The sequence below is a fragment of the Vicugna pacos genome, chromosome 17, assembly GCF_048564905.1.
Source record: "Vicugna pacos chromosome 17, VicPac4, whole genome shotgun sequence".
NCBI lineage: Eukaryota > Metazoa > Chordata > Mammalia > Artiodactyla > Camelidae > Vicugna > Vicugna pacos.
In genome coordinates this window covers 23,763,542-23,781,578 of record NC_133003.1, presented here as the reverse complement: position 1 = coordinate 23,781,578, position 18,037 = coordinate 23,763,542, and the positions used below count along the sequence as shown (strand labels likewise).

Sequence of the window (18,037 nt, the reverse complement as noted above, 5' to 3'; positions counted from 1 at the left end):
TTCTTGGGCCCCCTCCTTGCTCCTGGCTGCTGTCCCCGTGGACTCAGGCCTCACCTCCCCTCCTCCTTCCTCCATGGGCTCTGGGCTCTGAGTGGCTGAGCAAGGCCTCCTGCTTGGGTCCAGCCAGCCTCCCTGCCCTGAGGGCCAGGGGTAGGTGAGTTCCTCTCTGCAGCCTGCTCCATCCAGCCCCACAAATGCCAGGGCCCTTCCACCTGGCAGCTGGCCTCACATGTGGCTGCAAATGCCAGGGGCTCTTCCTTGAACCCTTCCCAGAACAGGGGGCCAGCGTGCCCAGGGGAGCCCTACATTGGTGATGGGCAAGCCAAAGATGCGCTCGCGGTTGTTGTAGAGCATCGCCAGCTGCTGGCAATCTTTCAGCTGCTTCTTGACCCGTCGCACCTCATTGGCGATCTCATGTGCTCGCACAATCTCCACGTGGGTGGAGAAGCCAGCTACCACCAGCTGCAGACCAAGGAGCCAGGGGTCAGAGGCCTCCATGCCCCAACCTAGGCCCATAACTCCCAACGCACACCCAGGGAGCCTGAGGACCCCAGGACATCATCTCCCAGTTCTGAGGGGGCTTTCTTTTCCTGGAGCAGTTCCTGGCCTGTCACAAGCAGCTGACCACCCCACAGTAATACAGCAAGGTTGGAGGCAGACCCAATGCCCTGAACACCCACTGGGCCACGAAGACACAACAAAAGAGGTGGGGCTCTTCACTATCCTGAATTTTCCTAGAACTTGCTGCCCAGGTGCCTTTCTGTTCATTAATCCAGCAAACATTGACACAGCACCTGACTGCTAGGGGCGAGGCCCCGCCCTGGAGAGGTGTGTGTGTGTGCGCACGTGCATGCTTGTAGGGGGGGTGGGGAGCCAGTCCCCACAGAGCCCTCAGCCCTGCCCCACCTGCAGCCCTTCTAGTTTCTCCTGGAAGTTGTTCTGATCCATGATCTGGATTTTCCGGAACTTCTCCTCATCTTCAATGTGCTGCTGCCGCACCATCTCTATCTGTCCGAGGATCTTAGCAGGCCAATTGCTGGCAGCCCATCTGGATAGAGCAGGGGTAGGGAATGGGGGGAGGGGACTGTCACAATGAAATAGTGTGGTGGGCACGCCAGGGCTAAGGGGAGAATGGGGGAGCTGGGTGGTAGCTGGAGCCAGTCAGGGCCAGGCAACTGGGAAGCAGACGTGAGTTGGGAGGCAGTCAGTGTCACCACTGCCATGCAGGTCTGCCTGGAAGGAGAGGCAGTTCCTGCTCTGGGATTGTGGGCTGGGAGCTATGGTCAGCATCCAGGGAGAGGCACACCCAACATGTCCACTGCGGTATTGGGACAAGGAGAGAGTGGTGTCCGAAATGAGAGAAGGGATCCTGAGTTTCCGTCTTAAATCTCAGGTCTGAAGGCGCCTCACCTCAGATGAGGCAAAGGGACAGCCTCTAGCCTGCACTTCCTTCGTGCCCAGCCAGGGCCCCCAGATCAGCTTCCTTCATGTCAGACCAACTCCCTTTGCTGGCTGACATGGGGGCCTGTGGGCTTCAGGGATTCTGCCTGCAGCTGGCCTAGGGCTGCAGATCCTGGGGTAGGCCCACCATGAGTGCTCGGGAAAGCAGCTGCCTTGGGGCCCCTGGGCAGGGCTCCCAGGAGAATGCCAGTCTCTCCTAGGCCCTGGTGACCAGGAGGCATCCCTGTCTGTGAGGCAGGCCGGTCAAGGGGTCTCTGGGCCTCATTAGGGCAGTCCCAATCTGAGGCTGTTTCCCATGAGGCTCCTCAGCTGAGTGGGAACAAGTGCTCCTCCCCAGGGACTGACCACTGGGCTGGGCTTTGCCTTCTTTCTGTGCTCCCGAGGACCTCCAAAGGCCCTAACCACAAACAAGGGTATCCCAGGCCCAGCGAACATGTGTGTCAGGCAATGACAGAATAGAGAATGGAGACAGGGTGGGGGGCACCAGAGTCCCTCGACCAAGAGGTGCCCCACTGGCCACCTGGCCCTGGCCTGCGTGGAGCCATGGCCTCTGGCATCTCTGCATGGCATTGCTGGTGTGCCCGCATCGCCCTTGGCCGCCATGGCTCAGCAATTCCTCCCCCACCTCCTCCTGTCCACCACCTGGCTGCTGTGGGGACCCAGCTCCCACTCACTTGTCATTGAAGTCATCTGTGCTGAGGTTGTAAAGGAATTCATCCATGACCTGGTAGTCGTCCATGATCTTCACGATTCGCTCCTGCAGGGACAGGCAGTGATGAGTACTATGTGAGCTTAGGAAGTGGGGGCTCCCCAGAGTGGTTGGGTGCTAGGGAGAGGCTGCTCTCTTTCAGAGAGAGGAGGCCTGGGGCAATGGCAGAGGTGTGGGATGCAAGGCCAGCATTGGGCTCAGGGCTCCAAGGGCCATGGTCGCCAGACCTCCAACCTCCAGCCCCCTAACCATACCCTCCACTCTCCTGACCTCCCCGGCAGCACAGCTCTGAATCTCCATCGTGCACCCAGTCTCATTACCCTCAGAGCCCACCCATCCTCTGTGTGTCTACCTCACTCCCAGCCTCCCAGCTCCTGCTCTCCCAGCCCGTCCCTAGCCCCCAGGCCCCATGTGCCTGCCTCACCTCTAGCCCCACCAGTTTCTCCGGGATGCCCTTCATCCACTCACGGAGCTCAGCCAGCTCCTCGATGCTGTTGGGCTTCTCATAGATCTTGCGGCTGATGCTGCGGAACTCCTCACAAATCTGCCAGGTGGAAGAGGGCGCTAGGGAGGCCGCATGCCCCTCCCTTATCCTCCCTGGGGCCTGCTCCTCCTTCTTGGTTCCAGTGTCCCTGGACAGGGAACTGCCCCCACTCCACCACCTCCTGCAGTGCATCCTGAGAAAGGGCACTCCCAGACAGCTCACTGCAGGGCTGAGGGCCACCTAGCGTGCTCTCCCCTCCCCAGCCTCCTGCACCTGCACTCTCAGCTCCACAAAATGACTCAACTCAGGGTGTCCTTTGAGGGGTTCCCAGGTCTTTCTAAGTCCAGGGAAAAACACAGCAGCCCTCACTTCCTAGGACCTCCCATTTGACCCCAGGCAGGGTCAAGGCAAGGTGACTTCCAGATACTTTCACAGGCTTGGATGTCTGCAGACACCCCTGAGCCTTGCTTGTGGGAGTTCACCGTGTATGTGAGGGGGCGTGTGGGTGTGGTTGCTGCGGCCTGGCAGGTGGACACTTACATCATCCACCTCCTTGTGCAGGTTCTTGGCCAGGATGTCCAGCATGGAAGTGGCCAGGGCCTTGCACTTCTTGGACAGGCTCTGCTTGACGTTGTCAACATTGATGTAGAAGGGCCCAATGATGATGCTGCTGGGCAGCGAGCTGTCCAGGACCTCCTTCTCCTGCAGGTGGGTGAGCACCACCTCCCGCACCTCCTCAGCTGACGGGCACTGCATCTGGGAGGCCCTGTGGACAGTGGGCACCCATGAGGGGCAGGGAGTGGTGAGAGGGTGGGCAGGGGTCACACAGATACACAGACACACTCAGGACACGCACGCACTTGAGGAAAGTGGCCACATCATTGTTGTTTAGCTCCAGGTACTTCCTGTACTCCTTGGCGTAGGCCTGCAGTGGGATCATGGCCTTGCAGATAGCGTTGGCGATGATGGCCCGTAGCTCCTCCACCAGCGGCTCATGAAGCCCCACCGACTCCAGCAGGGGGTTGCCGCTGATGAAGATGTCCTCCATCACCAGCTGCAGAGGAAGGGGGAGGGGCACAGAGCCGGATGAGTCATGGGGGAGGCAGGCAGAGAGGTTGGAGGTGTGGGCAAGCACGGAGAGCATGGTAAGGGGGCAGGAGAGAGGGTTTGTTTCCGTGTCTCTTAGAGGGGCTGGGGACTAATACAAGACAAGGGGCCCACCAAGGGGCAGCATCTTCCTCTGTCTTGCCTGGCTCAGCCCCATGCCAAAGAAAGGAAAAGATGGGGCAACCAGGTCACTGATGGCTCTGAGTGACCAGCAAAAGAGGCAGGAGAGGACAGGGGTTATAGAGGCTCTTGGGCCTGGGGTAGCAGACTGTGCACAACAGTGCTGATGAATGGGGACTTTTGAGAAGCGGTCCTGAGTTTGGAGGTTGGTCTGTGTCTACATCTTGAGCAAAAAAGAGAGATCAGGAGCTGGGTGGGATCTGGGTCACACATGGCTGTGGCAGGAGTGAGTGAGTGAGACTAGTTTAAGTCGCAGGTCTGACTTTTAGCAGCTATATGACCTTGGGCGAAACTTCTCCAAGCCTCATCCACAAAATGGGGATGTTAATGGTTCCCAGTTCAGCTTATGGTGAGGATTAAATGAGTTATTCAAGAATTACAGGCCTGAGCACACCGCCAGCCAGGTGGTGGGCTCATTATTAAGTTGAAGTGCTCTGACATTGTGGCAATCCTGGCACAAGGGCCCCAGGCCTCTGTGGCTGTACCTTCTCCAGCTGGGGCACCGCGTGGGTGGCCAGGATGCCCTTGTCAAAGAGGTTGAGCAGAGAAGTTTCAAACTGCTCCAGCGGCGTGCTGTAGTGCACCCCTGAGGTGTCCAGCACTAGGTCCACGATGAAAAGGGGATTCTTCCGTGGCCTATGGGAGAAGTAGCAGGGTGGACTGTGGGCAGGGGCCTGAAGAGGCTTGCACATGGGAGGCCCAGCCCTCGGACTTTGCTTCCAGCAGGATGGTTCTTGAGCTTCTCCATGCACGAGATTCACTTCTACTCTTTTCCCAGAAACCTCCCACTTACCAGAGAAAAATACCCAGACCAGCCAAACAGCCTCCTTCGTTCCTGCCCCTTTCCAGGGGCCTATGGACACCAGGGAGAGGGAGGACCTCCACGCGGTCCAGAGGTCATTAGGGCAGGTTGGCCAGACCCTGGGCACTTGCGATGCCCACGCTCTCCCTGGGAGCACACCATGCTTGGCTCCGGACGCCCGTTACACGCCAACAACCCTCAAGCCTAGACCACAGACAAGCCTCCACCTGTGCTCTGGACTGCCAATCACTCACCACCCTAACCTCTAATGGGCATCTCAGATATTCTGTGTCCACTGACTCCCACCAGCCCCGCCAGGGCTCGGTGCTGGGGTGGACCCTGGGAGTCAGCCCTATCTCCTCCTCTACTTGCCTCCCCCTACACGTCCTCCTGCAGCCGGGCTGCCCAGCACTGCAGCCCATGCACTGCCCCAGATTTGCCCACAGTCAGTCCCAGCCCCCTCACCCCTTGTCCAGATAATGGTAAGAGCCTTGGTCTGACTCCTCTTCTGCTTCACTCGTCCCCACAAATCCAGAGCATGGTTTTGGAATGTAATGCGGATAGTTACTTCCCTCTGATGCTGCTGACCATACTTAGAATAAATCCAGCCCCCGACCATGACCCCAGGAGGCTCTGGGTGACCTGGCCTGGTCCCTACAACCTCTCCCATGTTGTCCACCAGCCCTCCTTGCCCTCCCCACTCCAGCCGTAGCTGCTGGCTTTCCCTTCCTCAAGGCCCCCAAGTTCTTTCTCCCCTCCATGGCTCTGCACACATTGGTCCCTCCACCTGGTGTCCCCTCCCCAGCATCTCCTCACGGCTGATTTCCTCTCAGTCAGTTCTTGGCTCAGATGCCACTGCCTCCCTGACCCTCATGGCAATTCCTCCCCGCCCCAGTCTGTCACAGCCCCTGCCAAGATCAGCAATGACTGTCTATTATTTATTTGCTTGCTGTCTGTGCCCATGTGAGGGCAGGGGCCATGCCCCTCTTGTTCCCCTAGAACCCTGCTGGTTCATGGCAAGTACTCAAAAAATTTTTCCACTGAGGATTTCAGTGACTGATGAGAGGTGTAGGCCACCAGAAGACATGCCAGCCACAGCTGGTAGGACATTCCCAGCAACTAGGGTGGGAGCCAGGCTCCCCCTGCCATCCAGGACCCTGCAGTGCTGGGCACCCTGACCTTGGCTGCCCCCATCCCCTGACTCTGCACCCAGCACCAACGTAGCACCAGCGCTTGACAAGGAACAGTTCTGGTGTCGACAGGTGCCTCCGCCCAGCCGTGCCCCACCTGTAGGGGCTGATGATTAAGTCTTCACCCCAGACCATGTCGTCGGTGCAGTCCAGCACACTGCAGCAGGCATCACTGATGAACTGCGAGAAGCTGGCGAGCGAGTCCTGCACCAGGAAGCGCAGCGTGTCCTGCAGCATGTACTTGAGCAGCTCCATCAGCTTGCGCAGCTTCGACATGAGGTATACCTCCCAGTTGGTCTCGTACAGGTTGTACCATCCCTTGCTCATGTCACGCAGGCTGCTGCGCATGGCCACCTTGAGTGTGCTGATCCAGCTGTCCTTGAGGAACATCTGCACCTGTGGCAGCCACAAGTGGTATCGCATGGCTGACCGAGGGGCCTACTACCTGCAGCCACCACGCTCGGGACTCTGTGGAGTCAGATGACCACAGAGGGATCTCTCCCACCCTAACTTACTGCCAAGCCTGGCCAACGAACACCCCTGTGACCCCCGGGGACCAGGGCTGCTCGGGGACGGGAAAGGCGGGAGGGAGGGGCAGCAGAAGCAGGGCTTTCCCTCCAGCCAAGAGAGAGACACAGAGACACAGAGAAGGAAGCAGAGAGACAGAGAGTGACCGAGGCGCAGAGTGGAGCCGAGAGGAGGAGCTTTCCTCCTAGGCCAGCTGGCACCTGTCTCCCACAAGGCTGCCCACCAACCCCCTACCCCTCCAATCTTCAGGTAGATATGGGGGTGCAGGGGTTCTTGCTCCCCTTTTCAAGATGGAGAGTCTGCTTCAGGGGCCACCAGTGTTGGGACAGAAGATGACTGGAAAGGGAGCCCAGCCTGGTTCTCCTTTTCTCTCCAAGATGAACCACCTCCCTTGGCGCCCACCCCAGCCTCCACAAGGCCTAGGGAGAGACAAGGGCTGGTTTTAAGGAAAGCACAGGCTCACAGCCTCACCCTGAGCTTCCTGGGGCCCCTGTTCTGTGCCCATCAGCTCTGAGGCCCTGGCCCGCTGCTGCCCTCTGTGCCCGGGATGCCCACACACCTGGGAGAAGGTCTGTGACTGAATTTGCTCAAACTCCTCCAGACGGCTGTACTTGGAGAGGCTTGAATGGAACAGGGACATGGCAGTCACCTTGTTGCACTCGGCCCGCACCTTGCTGAGGGCTGTGATGACCTCCGACCGTGTAAGCAGGGATACAAAGGTGAAGTCTGCCTTCTGTTCCCGGAAGGGGTACTTGGGGACACTCACCAACCCTGCGGGGGTGGATGCCAAGGGCCAGCGTCAGATTGGCCTTGGACATATCAGGGGTCAGGGCAGATCTAAGGGGTGTTGCTGGAGGGAAGAGATGCCTATGTCGCCAGAACCCTTCCTTTCCCACAGCTTACCTGGGGACCCCAAGGGCCTGCAGTGAGGTGCCCACTCTGGGATGGGTTAACAAGTTCCCTCCAGGTCCCTGTGGGTCACAGGCTCCTTCCAGGTGGATGAGAACTGTGGGCTTCCTCCCCGCACCCTCCCACCCATCCTGCACACAACCCCTGGGGCCTATCTGAGGCCTCCCCTGGAGCACCAAGAAAGGAAGATGTGGGCACCAGGGCCCTGGGAGAGCCCACGATCCACAGTCTACCCTGGCTTCCAGGGCACTTCATGCACGTGGAAGCTGGGGCTGGGAAACGAAATTCGCAGGGATCAGGGGGCTCAAAGCAAGGAGAGCTTGTGCTACTCTTGAGACTCAGTCTACCATGGGTCAAATGGGGCTGAAGCAATGCCAGCCTACTCTCATTACCGGAGAAAGAAAGGGCTATAAGTCTGTAGGTCAGCAAATTAGAGTTCTTTTCAACCACTTCTGGACAATTCCTTTCCTAGTCCACATTTGCCCTGATGCTTCTACATCACTCAGACCGCTGTTCTTAAAAGAGCCTTCTTCCTCCCCACCCACCCCCAACCCCCACTCCCAGCTCTCCAGGCAGCTGGGGAAAGAAGGGGAGGAATGCTGGGGACAGGAGAGGTGGGTGTTGGTGTATAGGCCCTAGAGGGAGGGGTGGGAGGGGCTCGGACAGGGGTGTGGCCATGGGCCTGCCTTTGTCCAGCCATACCTTGCCTGGGCACCTTCTCCTCCTCCTTCTCAGGCAGGGTCACATAGGAGAATGTCTCAGGCTTGGAGGAGACAATTTTATCAAAGTTGATCTTGTTCATGCTGCGCTCATAGTCCAGGCTCACTTCTCTGCACAGACTGCTGAGGTGCTCCAGAACCCTGCCCATGGAGACCAGAGAGAGCGGGGTCAGGGGGGCTCCACACACCGTTTCCATGCTGCAGGCCAGCTGGGGGCCAGGCTCTGCTCTGCCATGGACTTGGGGACATGAGTTTGGGGCCTCCTCTCTGCATTCATGGGCACACCTCCTACCCAGCCCCCCACTACCAGCACTCGTCATGCCTCTTTCATGCCACCCCCCCAACCCTGCGTCACATCAGTCCCTGAGTCTGCTCATTTTACTTCCCACTTCTCAGTGTCATCCCTAGGGCTTGGTCTCTTCACTCCTACCCCTACCCACAGAACTCAAATCTGACCACATTCTTTTTTGGCTTAAAATCCATCCCTGGGTCCCTTGGGTTCTAGGGTAAAGCCAAACCTCTTACTGGGACCCAAGAGGCCCTTCTAGCTGGCTCTGGCCCCTCCTTACCCTCCTCTCAAGCCGCTGTCCTGTTCCCACCCAGCACCAACCAGAGGCAGCCCTCAGTTCCCGGAGGCACTGAGTTCTCACTCACCTCAGAGCCTCTGCATACACTGTCCCCTCTAGTGGCCACATTCTGATTGATCCAGCCCCTACTGACCAGCCAGGGTCCTCCCTTCGGGTTTCTGTCCTGGGCATATTTTGCCCTCTCTGGATGACGGCACGCCCCATCTATGCTCCCAAGTGCTTCCCGTCTCTATACTCTTGCTCCCCACTGGTCCGTGAGCACAGGGTGAGGGACAGTGTGAGGGGAAGGTTGTGTCCATCTCATGGTCACTCCTGCAAAGCCTGGCACAGGGCCTGGTATTCTAAGGGATTCCCAGTACACAGGTGTTGAGTGCATACATAACAAAATGAACAAAAGCATGTCTGTGGCTCAGAGCCCCATGTGACCAGCTGTGAAGGCTGATGGGAGGAGGCCCATGCTATCCCAGAGCCCAACTCTGATCCACAGCATCCTTCACCTGGCCTGTCCTCTCTTTCTGTGTTTCTCTCCTTCCCAGCCCCACAGGCTCAGCTTAGGTGCCACTTCCTCTAAGAAGCCACTCCTGACTTTCACCTCCTGGCCCTGGGTTTCAATCACTCTCTGCATCCTCACCTTCCTGGTTCTCACACCCCAGCTAGGATGTGGATGCAGGTGGCATGGATCATGAGGAAAGGGCTTGGCGGTCTGGCCTTTCACTAATGGAGCAAGAGTGGGCAAGTGGCCCGATCCTCTAGGCCTCAGGCTCCTCCCCAGGAAATGGGGAGGTGACACCACGTTTCTGGAGGAGTGGAGACCCTGCCCTTGGGAGGCCCAGAACCTGGTGCCCGGCAGGCTCCCACTGAGGGTCTGCTGGGTAAACAGTGAGGCAGTGAAGATACTAGAAGTCAGCCATGAAACACTTGGAAAAAGCCTCTGTTCCCCTAAACTGGCCACTCAGACACTCTGCCCAATGGCTGGCTCAGCCCCACTGCAGCCTGGCCACTAGTCCCTACTCTACACTTATGCTGGTTTCTGTTCAGGAACATATCCGTCTTCCGTTGCCAATGTCAGTCCCTGAGAGTCTAGGGAAGGTCCCAGAGCAATAGAGGTATGGGGCAGGGAGCCTGGGCCTGGAAGCACTGGAGGGCTGCCTACCCGCTGCCTGTAGCTCAGGGCTCTACAGGGGCACTTGCCACAGAGTTCCTTTGCTTTCATTTAGCAAATGTTTACTGGGTGCCTACGGTGTGTCAGCACCTGGAAGACTGGTGCTGAGAACCCAGGCTAAGTAAGGTGGCTGTGACACCATGACTGAGCCCAAAGGTGGGTGACCCCAGGTGACCCTCCACCTCATCCCTAAGCTAGGCTCTGAGGTCCAGAACACTGGGCCTGGGGTAAGCTTGCACATCATCTCCATGCTCTTCACACAGGCAGACCCTCTGAAGGCACTTCATTCACTCATTCATTCATTACGCACTTACCGAGCACATGTTCCCTGTATGCCACTCTGTGCCGGGCACCTGGCTGGGCTCCCCCCTCCCTATGGACAGCCTCTCTGTTCCTCAACATCATCCCTTCCATTATGTCTCCCTCCATCCCACCTCTGCGATCCTGACCACCTCAGCTCTAGTAACTACACCACCAGGAAATCTCAACTGCCTGCAGCCCACGTTTCACCAGAACAGAGGGACTTTGCTGGAGAATTTCACAGGCAGGGGACAGGTCTCACCTTCAAAAGGCTCTCAATATGGCCTAGAAATGCACTCCATCCCCCAAACCTAGAAGAGACTTTCTCACCTTCTCTGCAAACCCCACACTTGCCCATCCACTCCAGAGGGATGACTGCCTCATACTTCACCCCAAAGTCAGAACCCAACAGACATAAACAACGTCATCTCTGCCCACCTGCCCACTCGAGAACTGGCCTGTTTTCTGGACACTCCTTCCCCTACAATAGAAGGCAGGCCCATCACAAGCCTCCCTTAGATCTGGGCCCCACTGGCTCCGCCTCTTTCCAGCCACCTCAGTCCCTCCTGCTTTTGCCGGCCCCTGCCAGTGGCCCCCACACACTCTGGTGTCTCCCATCATTAGGAATGGTCCCTCAGCTGCAATCCCTCCTGTGGTTTTTCCATCTCTTTTTGTCCCTTTATGACAAAGTTAGCCCTCTTCTCTCTCTCACTTTCCAGTCTCTCCTCCCCAACCTACAAGGCCATGCCAGCTGAGCATGTCGTGGTCCCAGCCTTGTCCGAGCAGAGGACACTGATGTCCTCAGCTCACTGGACATTCAGCACTTTGACTCAGAGGCTCCCTCCCCATTCCTGCACTGCTTTCTCCACACAGCTCCCCTTCTGCCCTCACCTCCTTGACTGCTATGGTTGGCTTGTCAGGGACTCAGCCCTGAGACCCTTCCCCTTCTCTGGCTACTCTTTCTCTTCAGGGGAGCTCACCCAGTCCATGAAGTCACTGAGAACCTGCAAATTTCCCCTCATGTGTCCACTGCCCACTCAACATCTCCGCTGGGAGGTCTCCCCCGATGCCAGATCAAGCCTTCCTTGCCCCCCACCCCGGCCCACACCCACCCCTCCCCAGTCTCCCTCAGCTCAGTCAGCAGCAGCACGCACCCAGCTGATTAAGCCGAACCTGGGTGAGCCGTGCTGCCTCCTCCTCTGCTGGGTGTGCACTTGGCACATTCACCCAAGGGCCAGTCTCTGGTTCCACCTCAAAAAAAACCCTAAACAGATCTGCTTCTCTCCTGCTCCTCAGCCGTGGCCCTGGCCCCAGCCTCCAGCCTGCACCACCGTCTCCAGCCTGGATGATAGAGTTAGTCTCCTCACTGACCTCCCTGCCTCCCCTGTTGCCCTCTTACAACCCATGCTCCACTTGGCAGAGAAGAAAAGGATATTTTAAATGTGTCAGTGGTCAAGCCAGTCCTCTGCTCAAGGCCCTCCACTGGTTCCTCTCACGCCGTGGGCCCCTGAGTGTGCTCTTCATCATTACCTACACGCTGCTGTCCGACCTCCCTCTCCAATGTTGTCTCCCTGGCTACTGCTGCCCTCTCTGCTCCAGTCTGACCACATGAACCCCCACTGCTCCTCACGTCACACCAACACGTCCCCACCTCTCGGCTTCAGGAGGCACCATACCTTTGTCAATCAGAATCCTCTTCTCCCCTTACATTATGGGCCTCAGCTCAAATGTTCTCTCCAGCGAGACTTTCCTCACCACCTGATGTCAAGGAGCCCCTCTGAGACATCTCTATTTCCTTACCTTGCTCTGTGGTCACAGTACCTCAGAACCCTAGATAACCCAGCTTTCTCATTGCCTTTCTTCCTGAATAGACCAAGAGCTGGGAGAGCGGGCCCTTTGTTGGGGGTGTCACCACCGTGCCCCAACCCTGGCACAAGACAGGTATCTGCCACACACATGGCTGGCCGCCTGCCCAATGTCCATTGTCTCCTAACTGCATCTCATTCTTATTCCAGGATTTGCTCCTTTCTCACTTGATGTAGAGCAAGATGAACCATCCCCAGCCCCAGGGGTACATCTCAACCAGTCTATCGAATCAGCTGATCGTGGTGGGGTTTGTCCCAATAGTAACTGTTTAAGAGTGGTGACGCAACCCAGTTGTGACCAACGACTGATACAGAGATACAGAATCAAGCCCCCTTGTCCTATCTCCCTCAGGGCAAACTCTGTGGTGTCATTTGTGTGCCAAAGTTCCCCATGGAATCAGAGGCCAGACTTCTCCTAAAACCCCATCTGTCTAGCTGCTTCCTCCATCATATTCTGCCATATTGGATGGGGAATCCAATCCACACCAGGACTCAACAGACCCTGGACCTTGTGCTTCTGAAACTGCTGTTGCCATCTTCCCTGAAGACAAAGGTAGTATACACCAAAGGAAGCCCTGATGTCCCAAGCCTGGGACGTCCTGCATCAAATTTCTTGTTACAGGTAAAGTAATGAGTTTCCCTGTTTTCTAAGCCAATCTAAGCCCAGCATCTTTGTTACTTACAGCCAAAGATACTATAAATGATATGAAACTCAAGAAATGGAATTCTGGACAACCAAGGTTAGGTAACGGTGGTTACATCAATTCAACTTCCCCAGCACACTTTCAAAAAAAGAAAAGGAAAGAAAGAACGAATAACATTACCCAAACCTACACCTTTAGCATAACTAGAATAAAGAGAATGCCCAAAGTCACGTTATCTTTAAGTAGAAAAATAAACATCAACTCTCAGTGTACTCTTGTTCATATTCCAGCTGCAGGCCTCCATGGAGAACAAGGGCAGTCTGAGAAAAATTGTGCAGGAGAGGGAAGAATGGTATCCCCGAGAATGATCTAAAAACCTTCCAGAAAAGAATCTGAAAATATATATATATATATATATATATATGTGTATGCATGTGTATAACTGAATCGCCTTGCTGTACACCTGAAATTAACATCATAAATCAACAACAGTTCAATAAAAAGTAAGAATTAAATAAATAAATAAAGTTTAGTACGTCAAAATAAAATAAAATAAAATCCTTCCAGAAAGAGAATGTCTCTCCTAACTGTAAAAATACTGAACAAGAGTCCTGGTAAATCAGAGCACTTACCACCAGGAAGGGACTTAGCTGCATGTGTTCGAGGTAGCATCCTCTGAAAGGCATGACTTATGAGAGGGGAAGGAAAAAGGAAAGAGGAATCCTTTGGAGACTAGAGGATAAGGGGGAAATAAGCAAAAGTGAAAAAATCCTGTAAGAAGAGAATTCAAAAAACTTGGAGGACACATAATCCCTCCCCTCAACACACACGCACACTCACACACTCACACACAGCGCCATTTATTTAAAAAAAAAAACAAACAAGAAAATTTTGCTACAGTAACAGAAGAGGGAGCCCTGGAACTAGGAAACATGTACATCATTCCAAATTCATGAAATGAGTAGGTAAAAGTAGACTACATTTATATAAAGCTACTATACGAAAAAGAGAAAACACCTTAACTAACGAAAATTCTCCCCTATCCCTCCAAAAAAAAAAAGTCAAAGCAGAAAAAAACTAATACAATACTTCAAACTAAATCTCTTCAAACAAGTATTTGGGCATACGAAAAAATAAAACACAGAAATAGGCAAATAACAGGAAGAAAAGATATTTAATTGGACTCAGGGAAAAAAAAGAAGAAACAAAATTATCTCATGAAGGAAAGCTAAATTACAGTGTATCCAAGGAGAATGGAGTCAAATAAAAAAGGTAATAAAATACATTGAAGAAAGTCAGGAATGTAACCAAGAGAATGAAAATGAGAAAAAGACAGTATAGAAAAGGATCAGAAAATAGTTGAATTAGAAATAGGCAAAGAAACAGCAACATGATACATAGATAGATAGAGATAAATAATAGAATCTCTGATGAAGAGAAACAAAACAATGGAACAGAACTAATATTTAACTACAACTCCAGGGGAGAGGGTATACCTCAAGTGGTAGAGAACATGCTTAGCATGCACAGGGTCTTGGGTTTGATCCCCAGTACCTCCTCCAAAAATAAATAAATGTAATTTACCTCCCCCCCTGCCAAAATAAAATAATCAAATAACTACAACTCAAGAAAAAATTCCAGAAATAAAAGAATATCTGAACTTACATTTTTAAAAAGCCCATTGTGTACTTTGGAAAAAATACCCAGACATACTAAGACATACCCTAGTAAAATTATTAGACTTTAGAAATTAAAACAAAAAAATCAAACAACTTACATGGGAAGGGGACCTAGACTGACATCAGATGTCTCAAAAGCAACATACAAAGCAAGGCAACAAGAGAATAGTGTTAAAACACTCAAGAAATGAAAAGCATAAACTAAGAATTTTTATATCCAGTCAAGTTCTCTTTCAAGTTTTAAACATGCAAGAACTCTAGGAACACTATGCCCTTGAACCTTTTATGAGGAATCTACTAGAAAAGGAGCTTCAACCAACCAAGAGATTGATGAGGTTCAGGACACACTAGCCAAAATATGGTACCTTGGCATAGAATGTTCCTGAGAAACAACAGGTGCAGGAAGGATTCTCTGACCTTCCCCTGAAGCAGGTCATAAGACCCTCCTGTGAGAGGTGCCCTCTCCGCACCTGGAGAAAAGGGACATTCTTGGCTCCAAGATGGAGGAAGGCCAAGAGCAACCTGAATGAACAGGCCTTGCTAAGTTTCCCCCAGGTTACTTACTTGGCATATACCCTTTTGTCCTTTCACATTGCCTAGTATAAAAATGTCTAGTATAAAAACCTAGTGTAAAAATGCTCAGCTTTAACCTCTTCTCAAGTGCAAATGGAACATTCACAAACACTGATTACATACTATCACAAAGAGAACATCAGCAAGTTCTACACAGTAGAAATATTATAAATAACATTCTCTCATCTCAGTGCAACAAAACTATAAATTATTAATGAAACACTTTAACAAGTCCTTCCCCGTGGAAAATTCTAAAACCTTATATAAAACAACTCTTTAATAAAATGGGAAATAAAAACCAAATTTTTGAAATTTAAAAAATGAAATGCTACATATCAGAATTTATGGACTACTGTATTTTTAAAGCAGTTATCAGAAGAAAATTCATAGACTTAAACACATTAATCAACAAGAATGTAAGTAACTGTATTAAATTCCTAGAACATACAAAGCCACACGTGCACAAACTATAAACATAAAACATAAGCCAAAAGAAAGCACAAGGAAGGAAATAATAAAAATAAAAGCAGAAATTGAGGTGGATGTAGAAAACAGTCGATCAAATTAATAAATTTAAATCCTATTTTTTTAAATTAACAAGCCAAACAAATCACAAGTCAGACCAACATCACATATCAATGCAAAACTTCTAAATAGCATATTAACCAACCTAATAGCACATTAAAAAATTATACACCATAGCTAAGTAGGATTTATTAAAGGACTCCAACGTTGTTTCAATATTAGGAAATCAATTAATATAATTAATGTAATTTACCATGTTAATAGATATAAGGAGATAAACATGTGATTATCTCCATTGGTACTTAAAAAGCCTGTGACAAAAACAAATTTAAGAAAATAGAAATCAATGGATACGTTATTAAAAAAAATAAAATCCTAAAGCTAGCATTTTCTTAAGGGGGAAACACTAAAGTAATTTCCACTAATGTTACGAACAAGATAAGGATGTCTACCATCTCCAGGACTATTCAACAGTGTACTGGAGATATCAGAAAATGCAATTAGACAATAGAAAGTAATTAGAGGAATAAGAGTTAGAAAATAATAAGTAAAACTATCTGTTTACAGATAATGTGCACTTAGAAAGCCCTAGAGAAATCATAATAAACTTAACCATTAAATCATCTTCGTAAAGTAACAAGATATAAATTATCATAAAGAAAACAATAGATGTAATAGTAGAGAAAGCCCATTTTAATAGCAACAAAGAAAATAAAATACTTAGTGAGAAATATGTAAAACCTACATGAAGAGAAACTTAAAAGCACTCCTAAAAGACAGAAGTGACTTGAACAAATGGACGAACATTTCTTGTTCTTGGATAGGACAGTTCAGGATCCTAAAGATGTCAGCTATACCTAAGGTTTTAAAAATATAACACAATCCATATATATACATACACACACACACACACACACACACACATGTGTGTGTGTGTGTGTGTAATGTAATTCCAATAAAAATATCAAGCTTTTTAAAAAATAGAGCTAGACAAGTTGATACTAAAGCTCACGCAGGAAAACAGACATGCAAAATCCCTATTAAAATTCCAACAACTTTTTCTGCAGAAATAGAAAAATCCATTCAAATTATATGGAATCTCAAGGGACCCCAAATAGCCAAAACAATCTTAAAAAAGAGCAAAGTGGGAGGACATATCTCTCAATTTCAAAACTTACTACAAACCTACAGTAATCAAAATAGTGTGATACTGGCATAAAGACAGACTGATAGACCAATGGAAAAGAATAGAGCCCAGAAATAAACCATTGCATACACAGTCAAATGATTTTCAACAAGGGTGCCAACATCACTCAATGGGGAAAAGAAGGCTTTTCAACACATTGTGCTAGGAAAACTGGATATTCACATGTAGAACAATGAAGTTGGACCCTTACCTAAGACCATATACAAAATTTAACTCAAAATAGATAAAAAATCTGAACGTAAGAGCTAAAACTGTAAAACTCTTAAAAGAACACATGGGAGAAAGCTTCATGAGATGGGATTTGCTGATTTCTTATACTTGAAGCCAAAATAGACAAATTGGACTTCACCAAAATGAAAAACTTTGTGTCCTTGTTACACAAAGGACGCTATTAAAAGAATAAAAAGGCAACCCAAGGAATGGGAAAAAAATGTCTGCAAATCATGTATCTGATAAGGAACTGATATTCTAAATATATAAAGAACTCCTAAAACTCGACAACAAAAAACAAACAACTGTATTCAAATATAGGCAAATAATTTGAATAGACATTTCTCCAAAGAGGAATATACAAAAGCCAACAAGCACATGAAAAGATGCTCAGCATCACTAATCACTAGAAAAACACAAATAGAAATCACAACGAGATGTCACTTCACACCCATTAAGATGGTTATTATCAAGAGAAAAAATCGGAACATAATAGGTATCAGTGAAGATAGAGAAAAATTTGAACCCTCATGCTGCTGGTGGGAATTTAAAATTGTGCAGCTGCTACGGAAAACAGGATAGTGGTTTTTCAAAAAATTAAAAATACGGCTTTTCTGACGTCACCAATGTCACCCAGAACCAACCTGCACCACCCCACCGTGGTCAACCCCACAGTGTTCTTCAATATTCACTGTTGATGCGAGCCCTTGGGCCATGCCTGCTTTAAGCTGTTTGCAGACCAAGTTTCAAAGACAGCAGAAAACTTCAGTTTTCTGAGCACTGAGGAGAAAGGATTTGGTTATAAAGGTTCCCACTCTCACAGAATTATTCCAGGGTTTATGTATCAGGGTGGTGACTTCACATGCCACAGTGGCACTGGCAGCAAGTCATCTACTGAGCATCATCCTAAAGGATATGGGTCCTAGCATTTTGTCCATGGCAAATTCTGGACCCACATAAATTGTTCCCAGTTTTCATCTACACTACCAAGACTGAGTGGTTGGGTGGTAAGCATGTGGTCTTTGGCAGGGCAAATGGAGGCAGGAAAACTGTGAAAACCATGGAGTGCTTTGGGTCCAAGAATGGCAAGACCAGCATGCAGCCCACCATTGCAAACTATGAATAACTCTAATAAATTTGACTTGTGTTTTATCTTAACCACCAGACCATTCCTTCTCCCATTTGCTCATAACAGC

At 50.6% G+C, this 18,037-nt stretch overlaps 1 protein-coding gene and 1 pseudogene across 8 annotated transcripts in view; one reads left to right on the top strand and one right to left on the bottom strand.

Moving 5' to 3' along the window:
• DNAH1 (dynein axonemal heavy chain 1) overlaps positions 1-18,037 on the bottom strand; it is a 73,500-nt gene that overhangs the window by 40,489 nt on the left and 14,974 nt on the right. For all 8 annotated transcript variants that reach the window (XR_012060657.1, XM_072941414.1, XM_072941413.1 and 5 more), the window contains exons 11-20: positions 8,073-8,230; positions 7,021-7,232; positions 6,031-6,329; positions 4,427-4,577; positions 3,515-3,708; positions 3,195-3,420; positions 2,595-2,714; positions 2,136-2,218; positions 907-1,048; positions 307-462 (exon numbers count right to left, since the gene is read on the bottom strand). Coding sequence is in view for 7 of the 8 variants with exons in the window: in XM_072941414.1 (XP_072797515.1) it covers positions 307-462; positions 907-1,048; positions 2,136-2,218; positions 2,595-2,714; positions 3,195-3,420; positions 3,515-3,708; positions 4,427-4,577; positions 6,031-6,329; positions 7,021-7,232; positions 8,073-8,230 (1,741 nt within the window). In the remaining variant the exon portion in view is untranslated. The remainder of the gene's footprint in view (positions 1-306; positions 463-906; positions 1,049-2,135; positions 2,219-2,594; positions 2,715-3,194; positions 3,421-3,514; positions 3,709-4,426; positions 4,578-6,030; positions 6,330-7,020; positions 7,233-8,072; positions 8,231-18,037) is intronic.
• On the top strand, positions 17,681-17,967 carry LOC116284036 (peptidyl-prolyl cis-trans isomerase A pseudogene; annotated as a pseudogene).